Consider the following 11,911-nt stretch of genomic DNA (forward strand, 5'->3'; position numbering starts at 1 on the left):
TCTCTATGCTTTATTCAGGAACTGGGTGGACTCAGACCCCAGGGCTATTTGGAGTCTCATCTGCCTCAAACAGAGCCATCTGTCTTAGTGCAGGTAGGGTGGGTGAGCCACCAATCTTCTTGTAATAACCATATCAGTCATGCAACCCTTTAAACTTTACAAAGAGCTTTCATGCCTTTTATCTAATTTGATCCTGACAGCTGTCCTGTAAGGGATAGATATTATTATTATTTCTGTTCCACAGATTAGGAAGCTGTTATTATGGTCATTATGAGTACCTGAGAAATGATCGTTAATTCAGAATGGTCCTGATGGGTGGAGTTGCTCCTCTTCCCAGGCAGAGAAAGTGCTGGAGATGATCTTTCTGCCTCCATCCCTCCCCTCTCAGCATCATGATATTTATAAAACAGCCTCCAGCCCTTTGTCTTCTTGGCAGGATGGCTGTAGCCTTTTGTTGATGGAGGAAACATTGAAGGTCTTTGTATGGAAACAAGAGCTGTTTGTTTTAGGAGACAGTATTGTTATCTCAAAGGTGCACCTGGGACTGGCCCTGTATAGGAGAGGCCCTGAGCCAGGACAAGGCTGGGTCTGGTCATCATGGAGTTGGGGGAGGAAGGCAGGGACCCCTTGGCCTTTGGTGACTTGTGTCTACATGCCAATTAATAGTAACTGGTTGCTCTTTATCCATCACTGGTTATGAGGAAATGCCTACCTCTGATCACTCCGCTTTCTTTTAGTGGATTTTAAGGTTCTGTTCGTAGATTGGTGGAATCTTGCATTAACAGGAGAGGTTGAAGTAAGCTTAGAGATCAGGAAAAAATATCTTTCTTTTTTTATTGAGATATAATTGACATAATATTATATTAGTTTTAGGTATACAATATAACTTAATATAAGTGTGTATTGCAAAATGATTACCATAATAAGTTAATATCTATCAGTATGCATAATTACATTTTTTTATTTAATTCTTGTTAAAGTACAGTTTTCTGTCTTGTATTCCCAGCCCTGCCCCCCCCAGTGCTCCCCACCTCCCTCCCATTTCTGCCCCCCACCTTAGTTATTGTCCATGTGTCCTTTATACTTGTTCATGTGAGTCTTTCCCCTTTTCCCCTGTGCTTCTCTCCCCTCTCCCCCCTGGACCCTGTCAGCCCGTTCTGTATTTCAGTGTCTTTGGTCACATTTTGCTTGCTTGTTTGTTTTGTTGTTTAGATTCCTGTTAATGGTGATATCATATGGTATTTGTCTTTCACTGCCTGGCTTATTTCACTCAGCATAAAGCTTTCCAGTTCCATCCATGATGTTGCAAAGGGTAGGAGCTCCTTCTTCCTTTCTGCAGCATAGAATTCCATTGTGTAAATGTACCATAGTTTTCTGATCCAGTCATTTACCATAATTACATTTTTTTTGTCATGAGAACTTTTAAGATTTACTCTCTTAGTCCTGGTTGCTATGGCTCAGAGGACTGAGAGCTGGCCTACAGACTGAAAGGTTGCCAGTTTGATTTCTGGTCAGGGCACATCCTGGGCTGCAGACTGGGGGCCTGCAAGAGGCTGATCAATGTTTCCCTCACATGTCCATGTTTCTTTCCCTCTCTTTCTCCCTCCTTTCCCATCTCTCTGAAAAATAAACAAACACAATCTTTTAGAAAAATTTACTTTCTTAGAACTTTCAAATGTATAATACAGTATTGTTAACAATAGTCACTGTGCTGTATATTATATCCCCAGGAGTTATTCATCTTACAGCTGAGAGTTTGTACCTTTTGGCCATCTTCACTGTTTCACCCACCCCCTCACCCTCAGCCTCTGACAACTAGCAATCTGATCTCTGTATCTAGGAGTTTTGTGTTTTTTTTTAGATTCTGCATGTAAGTGAAATCATACGGTATCTGTCTTTCTCTGACTTATTTTACTTAGCCCTCAGGGTCCATCCATGTTGTTGGAAATGGCAAGATTTCCTTTTTTCATGGCTGAATAATATTCCATTGCGTTTGTATACAGCATATTTTCTTTATCCGTTTCTTTAAACAACATAGGTAGTTTCCTTCTCTTAGTTATTATACAAAATGCTGCAGTGAACATAGGGGTACAGATATCTTTTCAAGATAGTGATTTTATTTTCTTTGAATAACTACCCAGCAGTGGAATTGATGGATTATATGGTAGTTCTCTTTAATTTTTGAGGAGTCTCCATAGAAGTTGTCTTTCTCAACTGAGAACTTGACAAGGGAGTAGAACAGAAGTACATTGGAAGTTCAGGAAATAGCAGGTGAGCTCCTATTTATTATGAGGTATGGCTACATAATGATGGCAGAAAATAATTGGTCACATAGAACTATGACATTAGTGAAGGCACAATGATGATGGAGAGAGCATGGAACCTAGAATAAGATGGCTTGGTTTATTTGATAGTACAACTACTTGGTAGCCATGTGCCTTTAGCACAATAGGTCAAAATACTTAAATTTGTGCAAGCCTTTATTTCCTTATCTACCAAATGAGGAAAATCTCTGCCTGTGTGAGATTGGTGGAAAAGAAATATGGTACTTAGTACAGTGTCCGGCATATAGTGAACTTTCAATAAGTATCAGTTTTCATTGCACATCAAGGTATAAATTTTTAAAATATTCAAATGTAAAGTTTAACCCACTGGAAAACAGATCTGTTTGAAAGCATCTGGATAATGCTTATCAAGGGTCAGAAAAACTAGCCTTCTAGAAGTGGTTGCCAGAGATTAAGAATGGCCACGAGATGATGATTTCATGCCTTTCCCAGCATCCTCTGTTACCCGTGGCCCATCCAGACACAGAGAGTTACAAAGTCCTTTTAGTGCCAGGGTGAAGTGATCTGAGCCAGTTTCACCTCAATAATAGGGATTTAATGGATGGTATCATAGGCACAATTACTTAGGGTATATTCTATTTAATGCTGACATATTCGATATATTCTCACAAGGAAATACTAATGTGGTTCCACTTGATCATCAGTTGATGCTACTATGTTTTTACTCCCAGTATGTGTCTGAAATAATTTTTTGCTGCCTTAAATATCTATGAGCTCTTGTATATTAGGTGAGTGACACTCATATCTACTTTTCCATGGAAAATGGAGGAGGTTGCAATGTACAATTTATAAAAAAATCTAAATGGAGATGTTGTTTGTGGTTGACTTACATTGTTGTACATCACCATGAAGGGCTTCTTCATTTTGCATTAGTGTAATATGGTGGGATACTGCGAATTTAAGCTACTTTTACTATTTACTTTTTAAGAATAACATGGTGGCAGTTTATTAAATTCCTGATGTATCTTCATAGTAGACATAGGTAAAAGTGTTTGAAATAAAAGAGTGATCAGAAATATCTGAGAAAATATAGACAACTCATTTCTAAGAACATTAAATGCTTGTACATCTGTATTTGTAAAATCACTAGCCTCCATTCTGGAACAAACAAAAACATATAGCTATTAGATCATTATATCAGAAAAACTTGAATATTTGTAATGTGTATTTTGACAAATAGTCACATAGGATTTATCATGCTTTTATTTAGACCATGTGTGAATTTAATATTATTTTCATTAATAAAGCTGAATGAGCCCTGGCTGGTGTAGCTCAGTGGATTGAGCACGGGCCTGCAAACCACACCATCGCGGTTCAACTCCCAGTCAGGGCACATGCCTGGGTTGCAGGCCAGTTCCCAGTTTCTGGCTGGGGACAAATGAGAGGCAACCATACATTGATATTTCTCTCTCTCCTTCCCTTCCCCTCTAAGATAAAAAAAAAAAAAATAAAGCTGAATGAATTTGAAAAAATAATAGGGACTTAGGCCACATGAGCCCACTTGTCCTATATTTTTTGTAGCACAATTTCCTGGTGTCCCAGAATTCCCAGGGCCTGGTTTGTCCAATGCTAAGTGACAGTCTGATGTTTAGTTTTCTCCCACATGGGGCTGTCGCTGGTCTCTAGGCTTACAGTGGTACATTTAAGTGCTAGGTCTTGGGATCAGAGAAAAAGTTTTTACTGAGAACTATGCTTTGTTCAAGTACAGAAGAACAGGCTGCATTAGCTGACAAAATTGAGGTAGTCTAGATTCTTGCAGATGAGATCAGGCTGGGGCACTGCCAGTGTAAGTGGCCAGGGAAAGGACATGCAGCTCCTGTTTCTAAGGCGTGAGTCTGAGTGCTGACTCTGCCTCCGGCCAGTTGAATGATTCTGAATGAATCATGTGCACTCTGAACTTCATGATTACAGGAAACTGCTCAGGGGTAGGGTGGAAAAATTAGGCCATACCGGCCAGGCTATGGGAAAACATGTATGCAAAAGAACACTATGACCTGTGGCAGAACACTATGACCTGTGGTAAAAGGTAAGGAAGAGATCACAATGATACTGACAACAATCTCTTTATGAGATTGGGTGGTGGGAGTAGAAAGCGGGGACTTTAAGTTCAGGCAGATCCTCAGGACTGGGGACAGTTTCTAGTCCCAGAAATAAGGCACAGGGCAGTGGTTCTCAAAGGTAAGTGCCAAGGGCCTCTGGAGCTCTTGATACCGTTTCAGGGCATTTGTGAGACTCTCCATTACTCAACTAGGTAATTTGACATGTCACTATTTCTTTTCTTTTGGGGGTAAGGTTTCATTTATTTATTTATTTTTAGAGAGGGGAAGGGAGGGAGAAAGAGAGGGAGAAGAACATCAATGTGTGGTTGCCTCTTGAGTGCCCTCCTACTGGGGACCTGGCCTGCAACCCAGGCATGTGCCCTGACTGGGAGTCAAACCAGTGACACTCTGGTTCACAGTCTGGCACTAAATCCACAGAGCCACACCAGCCAGGGCTCATTATTTCTTAATATACTTCAACCAAAACAATATATTGCAATAGGTTGCTAAAGCAGATATGAGAATCTAGCTGTCTTCTATCAAGCTTGACATTAGAGAGACTTGCAAAAATATAAACAATGTGACTTTTCTCACTAACTTGTTTTGCTTTGTTTTAGAAAATATAGCTGTATTTCATAAAAATGATATTTATGTTTACATGTATTGAGTTTGTTATGGTTAGTATTTTTAAGAGTTACGAAGGGGTCCTGATGACAAAGTGTTTGGAGAACCACTGGCTTTGAGAATGAGTCTGATCTTGTCCAATCAGGTTATTTCGCAGCTTGGAAGAAAAGGACAGATAGGATGATAAGAGTTCATTAGCAAAATGTTCAAACAGTACAGGACTCTGAGTGTCACAGGTTTATTCATTCAAATATGGATGAAGTCCCACTGTGTGTCAGGCCCTAAGCCAGCTATTAGAGGCCACGAAATACATAAGACACAAAGCCTTCAAGGAGCAAAGGAGGCCACCATCTAAAACTGGTGACGTGAAGCGTTGACAAACACTATGGTGGAGGGGTGCTCTGGGACCACGGCAAGATGTGGGGGACAAAATGGTTAGGGAGACAACCATTAAAGTGTAAGGAGGCCAAAAGTCATTGTCATTTGCTTGCTTGCTTTAACATCATTGGCTCTCAGCCTGAAGGAGGCAGGGGTCGGAGTTAGCAGGCATCAGGGCTTTGCCAGAATCAGAGTTTTGAAGGTCAAGTCTGAGGGAAAAATACAAAAGAGAATATCCCCTTATTCCACTAGAAAACAATTCTACCTCTTTCCTCCCAAAACCCTGGGAAGATCTTTAATTACAATTTTAACTAATGCATAGTCCTTGTTGTTTAAAAACAACAACAACAAATAATTTAGAGAATGTTAAAGATCATTGCTTTTAAGCACAGTTCATACTTCAGTGTATATCATTTTAGCCCTTTTTAGGCACATATAAATATATATATGAATTTTAGAAAGGAGCTGTTGGGCGGTTTACACAAGAAAGTTGCGTGAAGTCATGGGAATACTGTCTCAGACACGAAGAGTTCCTGGTGGCTATGCAGCCAGAATAGGAGGCTCTGCTGAGAGGCTAATGGCCAATGGAGGTCAGTGTAGGAGGACTTCTCAGTGCTCTGTGTGGGAAACAACTCATCCATCAAAATAGCTGCAAGGAGCTGCCTGCCTGCCTGCCAGCTGCGGCGAAGGTGCGCCGGGATCTGAAACAAGGCTTCTTCTCTGGACGCTTTCACGCCACCTTCCTCGCCACCTCTGCCCACACCTCCTTTCCTGTCTTTTCCGCCTCAGGCACTTTGCTTTCTTCTCACCTATACCTGTCCATGGGTGTGGCCTCTTCTCTCCCTATGGTCCACTGTCTCATAGCCTTTCTGTCAAGAAGAAGAACAACAAAGGATTTCTTAACTGGGATGTGGGTGGGAGGGGGTGTGCAGGGTGGAGGAGGATGAACCGGGGGAAATGGGACAATTGTAATGGCATAATCAATAAAATATATTATTTTAAAAAATAATAATTTCTTAACTTGGGACTTCCACCAAGAAAAAGAAGAGGGTTCTGTGTAAGCACTACATGTTTTTAGCCAAGAGATCACGATTCCATTCGACCTTGCTTTAAGATAGGAATTTTGTGGGATCAGTTTGTTGGCGTTGACTCTTTTATCTCCCTCTATGCCTACTTTAATTTTCATGGGAAACTGCCTTTTGCAAGTTACCCATCTGATAACAGATATAGTCATGTAAAATGCTTCAGCTGGGATAATGATTTCCCTACTATCACAATGATATTTAGAATAACAGTGATAAAACTTTATTTCTCTTTCACACAACAATTTGAGGTCTGGGTATAAGAAGTGCTGAACTGACAAGGGGCTCCACAATCAGGCTCCTTCAACCGTATTATTTTGGTATCTTCAACAGATGGCTTCTATTTCATGTTCCAGGTCCTGCCCTCATCTCCATACACCAGCTCACAGGAAGTAGGAAAGTAGAAGGGAAAGCACATTCCTTCCTTTTAGGGACATGAGCCAGAAGTTGTAAGTGGAAGCGTATCACTGTACTCACATTTCATTGGCCAGAATTTACTCAAGGGATCACTGTAGCAGGGGAGGCTGATTTTAGTTGGTGGTAGTGTGATTTTAGTTGGGCAGAAATGTGACCGCCAATAAGATTACATTGTTTTGTAAAGAGGGGAGGAGAGGTCTTGAAAAATAACCAGCAGTCTGTGTCAGATAGAGGGATAGAAAATCTTGTCCATAGTTCGGATCAGGAGCAGCAAAAATTAATGGAACTCAGAGAAATCAAGTCGCTTATAACTTCCCTGATTCAAAATCATCAGGGACCCTGATGAGACCTGATTCTTTTCCACCAAGAGTGGGTATTCAGGTGTGTAGCTAAGCCATTGTGAAACCATTATCAGAGGCTGTCAAAGAGACATAAGAAGGGACAGTTTTGGCCATTGTATTCTATTTAACTAGACAGTAGAATCGTCCTGCAGAGATGCCTCCAGAACTTCCCTTCCTCCCCCAATTATTTATAGGACCAAAGCCAACCTGGATCATGTGTCAAGAAACAGGTAGAGATGTTTCAGAAAGCTCCTCAGCAAGCCAGGCAATGAAAGGGGCTCAGGAAGAGGCCGTGACATTTATCGACTTGGTAAAGCCCAAGGAATGACCCCCTCTTCAATAGTTGGAGAACTGGTGGGACAGGGGGCAGTTCTAGTCACAGAGTGGCTGTCAGGGCTGGCGTCAGGGGTTAAAGAGACCATGCTTTCTCATGAAATATCCTCATTCCCTTTTCTCAGATTTGTCAGGCTTAGGAAGGAGCAATTGGTTTCTGAATGGCAAAAAACTGGAAGGCAGAGTTTCCCTAAGAGGAATGGTGTGGACACATGAAGGAACTATATTCTTGCTGGCCCAAGCACTCCACCTTTTCAACGTTCTTTGTCAGTTAGTTGGGAGCAGAAACTTCATTCCTGCCTAAGTACAGGGCTGTTAGAAATGAACCGGTACGTTCTATTCAACAGTAATTAAGAAGAGGGAAAGGGCTTAGTAGGACGTGATGGCCTACATCACCTGGGAGAGGGGACGCACAAAACAACTGCTGATTTCTTGTTATTGCTCTGATCTGGGAGGGCCCTCCAGCAGTTCAGAAGAGAGGACAATACTCAGTCATTACTTAACATTGGACAAAATAACATCAAGTAATTATCAAGTAATTGCTCAATCCATTGAGCCACACCAGCCAAGGCCCGAGTAGAGTTTTCTTATAAGAACATCTTAGCCCTGGCTGGTGTAGCTCAGTGGATTGAGCATGAGCCTGTGAAGCAAAGGGTCGATGGTTTGATTCCCAGTCAGGGCACGTGCCTGGGTTGCGGGCCAGGTCCCCAGTGGGGGACACATGGGAGGCAACCGCACATTGACGTTTTTCTCCCACTCTTTCTCCTTCCCTTCCCCTCTCTCTAAAAAAATAAATAAATATTTAAAAAGAACATTTTATAAACGTGTATGATCCAGACCATCCAGCTTGATTTTTTTGAAGGGGAGTCAGAGTCCCTACTCAGGGTGATACATGGATGTAACGGAGAGCAGTGGCTAAATCCAGCCTTTGGAGTAGGGCGGACCTGAGTTTGAAATGAACTTTACTTGCTGCTATTTGACCTTTGGACAAGTTATTTAGTAACATTCTGTGTCTCAGTTATCGGCACAAAATGCAAATAGCAGTTTGTACTTTATGAGTTTTTCCCCCTCAGGATTATGGGAGACAATGTATGCAAAGCCTGGTGAATAATAAGTATCAATAAATAGTAAACAATTGTTATTATTCAGTAACTGTCAATATCATGTGAGGCCAAGGTTAAAAGGCATGCTTTGGTGTGTCTAGGAAAACTCAACTTCTGTCCAAGAGGAGAGAAAAAAGCAGATGCTCTGTGTTGGACGGTGACACCATCGCCTGATCTCTGAGTCCCCCTCAGAGTGCCCCCAAAAGGTCGTTGTCCAGTGTCTGGGCACTTCCTGGAGTGAGGCCCTCAGTACATACATGAGGCAGAAATATACGGACACACAGACATCTGATATGCTGACTCAAATTCTATCTCCTTCAGCTCCCACCTGTTCTCTGGTCTAGTGTCACGTTTTGAAACACAAAGAGCAATTCCACTCCTTCACTGGACCTTAAAGGAAGGAACTGGGAAGGCCAGCCACTGCCCGTTGCAGGAACCTCCATGGGCTCCACAGTCCTTTGCTGACACTCTCAGAAGTGAGGTGGATGTTTGCGAGGGGTCTGTTTCATAATCAAAAGCACTAATGCTCGGGAGGTTCAGTTCTCTGAGACTGGAAAATGGGATAATAATAGCAGCATCTAACACACAGGGCGGTTGTAGGGTTAAATAAAATAGGCATGTCAAGCATGCAGTAAGTCTGCATGCCAGTGGGCATTTGACCAGGTGAAACCATTTTGCTCCTGATTCATAGTCTTTACCGTCTTGGGTAATAATCAGAGATGTTACGCCTCCATAAAGGGTTGACAGCAGGTTCAGAGCCATGTTAATTCTGAGCGGTAACAGATTTGGAGAAGTAGAGAAGAGAAAAACCTATGGCAGTGAGTGCCACCTAGCGGCCACCCAGAAGTGCAACAATGTAACAGCTTAGGTCATTAGGAAAAGTTCAGATCACTGACCATAGCCTCTAACTGTGTAACAAAATGGGCTCTGAGCAGACAGAAATTTGTTTTCCCGCCCATTTTCCAGAACCAGAAAAGGTGAATCTGAGTGTTCCCAATACTTAGGATAGGTAACCACAAATTTGGGTTGAAGAGAAATAAAGTCATTGGTCGGACTTCATTGACTGGGAAGTTGACTGGAGTGGGGAGATGGGAGGAACAAGCTTTCTTTCTGGCTGATTTCCGCTCAGACGAGTGTGATGTGGCTGGTGTCTAACGTGAGGCCCCAGTGGCCCCCTTTTCCTCCAAGTCCTACCCTTCCCAGGTAGGGTGGTAGGAAAAAAATATAGCCTAAGATTTGAAAAAAAAATTCTTCAAGGGAATTGCTCATAAGAGGCCAAACAAACCCTGCTAAACTTTTCCTGAGGGCATTACAGACTTACAGAAATGTTACAAGAGCAATACAAAGAATTCTTATACACTTTCACCCATATTTCCCAGATAGGGACATTTTTACCATGTGTGCTTTTCCCTTTTCATTCTCTGTCTCTATCTACACACACATACAACTGTTTGTGAGTAAATTGCAGACGAAATGCCCCCTTACTCCTATACTTTAATGTGCATTTTCTGAAAACAAGACCATCCTTTTATCAAAGTCAAAAAATTATCACTGACTCAGTACTATCATCTAATGAGAAGACATTATTACAATTTCACCAATTATTCCACTTATAGTTTTCATAGCAAAAGAAAAAAATTGTGGTCTGGGATATAATCCTAAGTGTACATATTGCACTTATTTTTCATGTTTTTTAATCTCTTTTAATCTACAACAATTCTTTAGTCTTTCTTTGTCTTTCATGACCTAGTGAAAATATTTAGTAACAAATCATAATACTAGCAAATTATAAACTACAGAAGAAAAGAATCCACAAGTTTATACTCACATACCTAAATGAATACATAAATGAGGGATAAAGGAAAACCCTTCCTGTAGAGAGTGCCAACCAGTAAGTGCAGAGGGGATGATGCAACGAGCAAATTCCAACTCAACTCCTGTAGGGAAAAAGTCATCCATGGACACTAACACAGGTAGGTTAAAGGTTGGTGAGTAAAAGGACATTCACATAGTTTCAAAGCATCTTCCCACAGCATATGTATTAATTACAAAGAGAACAAATAATAATTTCACATTGAGGAAAGCTGGAAGACCCTGCCCTAACAGGAATCAAAATTAATGTTAAATATGTGTGCCTTTGATATTTCTCACAAAAATACATAACATGGATTGAAACACAAGCAAACATTCAGGCGAATGTAAATTGAGGGACAGTCTTTAAAATAAATGGCTTATAACCTTCAAATTCTGCCTTTGAACTAGAGAACTTATACCTTCCCTTGCGAGCCCTACTTTAGACTATGGGTGTCTGTCTTATGAAGGCTGAGGGAGATCCAGTCCTCAGGGCAAAGGCCAGGTCTTCTTTGATTTGGGGATGCTTTGAGTTCCTCTCTCAGGAGACCACCGTGCCCATCAGGATGCACCGAGGCCAGAGGTACCGCGCTTTCCTCCCACTCACGTGACTGCAGTGTCACTGACTCCAGGGCCCAGACCATATCTCTGCTGTAAGGGGTGTGGTCAGGGCCTCGGAGTGCTCCGGAATTTGGAGATACTTTCCTAGGGCATAAATATGAGACAAATAAAAGGAAGCACTACCTGATGCAGAAGGTGAGATTTTCTTGACAGCGGGGTGTAAGAACTAGGAAGTTAATCTGGTTCAGGAAGAGAAAAGTGAATTTTCAGAATGGCAATGTCAAGAGACAACTGCTGAGTGGAGTTCAATCTTCCTGAGGTGAGTTGGGGGCAAAGGAGGAGACCTTGTAGCCACAACTCTTAATGTAGCCCCTGGTTTCCCCAACACCACCGTCAGCCTCCCCCACCAACTCTGAGAGGTGGGGCCAGTGGGCTTCCATCTAGATTGCATCTCTAGTCCCAGGGCAGTGGGATTTCCTGGTGGTTGTTTTTTTTGTGTGTGTTTTTTTCCTGGAGATGGGAACAATGAGCAAGACACAGCCTCTTGGGTTGGTTTCTAGTGACCTACGGAATGACAAGCTCCAGCGCCTATTACTATACCAAAGTGATGTCTGAGCTGTTCTTACATACCTCGTCAGGTACCAGAGTCTCCTTCCAGGCCATCAGCAGCATGGCGGACTTCTGGAACGTGAGTATAAGGCCACCTCTGCCCCTCCCCATCCTTCTCAAGGCCACAGGCCAGGGTTCAGGGATGTCAGACGGTGGATCAGGCCATATCCAGAGACCAGGTCATTCCAGGATTAGGCTGAGTTAAATGGTCAAGAAGAAATTAATGAG

At 42.1% G+C, this 11,911-nt stretch overlaps 1 protein-coding gene across 4 annotated transcripts in view; it reads left to right on the top strand.

Annotated features, from left to right (window-relative positions):
- The window catches only part of PKD2L1 (polycystin 2 like 1, transient receptor potential cation channel), a 29,375-nt gene that overhangs the window by 7,939 nt on the left and 9,525 nt on the right, over nt 1-11,911 (top strand). For all 4 annotated transcript variants that reach the window (XM_037064167.1, XM_037064166.1, XM_037064164.1 and 1 more), the window contains exon 3: nt 11,635-11,762. In XM_037064167.1, the coding sequence (XP_036920062.1) occupies nt 11,635-11,762 (128 nt within the window). The remainder of the gene's footprint in view (nt 1-11,634; nt 11,763-11,911) is intronic.

This window comes from Sturnira hondurensis, unplaced genomic scaffold (genome assembly GCF_014824575.4).
Source record: "Sturnira hondurensis isolate 20B ecotype Veracruz unplaced genomic scaffold, ASM1482457v3 Scaffold0014854, whole genome shotgun sequence".
Lineage (NCBI taxonomy): Eukaryota > Metazoa > Chordata > Mammalia > Chiroptera > Phyllostomidae > Sturnira > Sturnira hondurensis.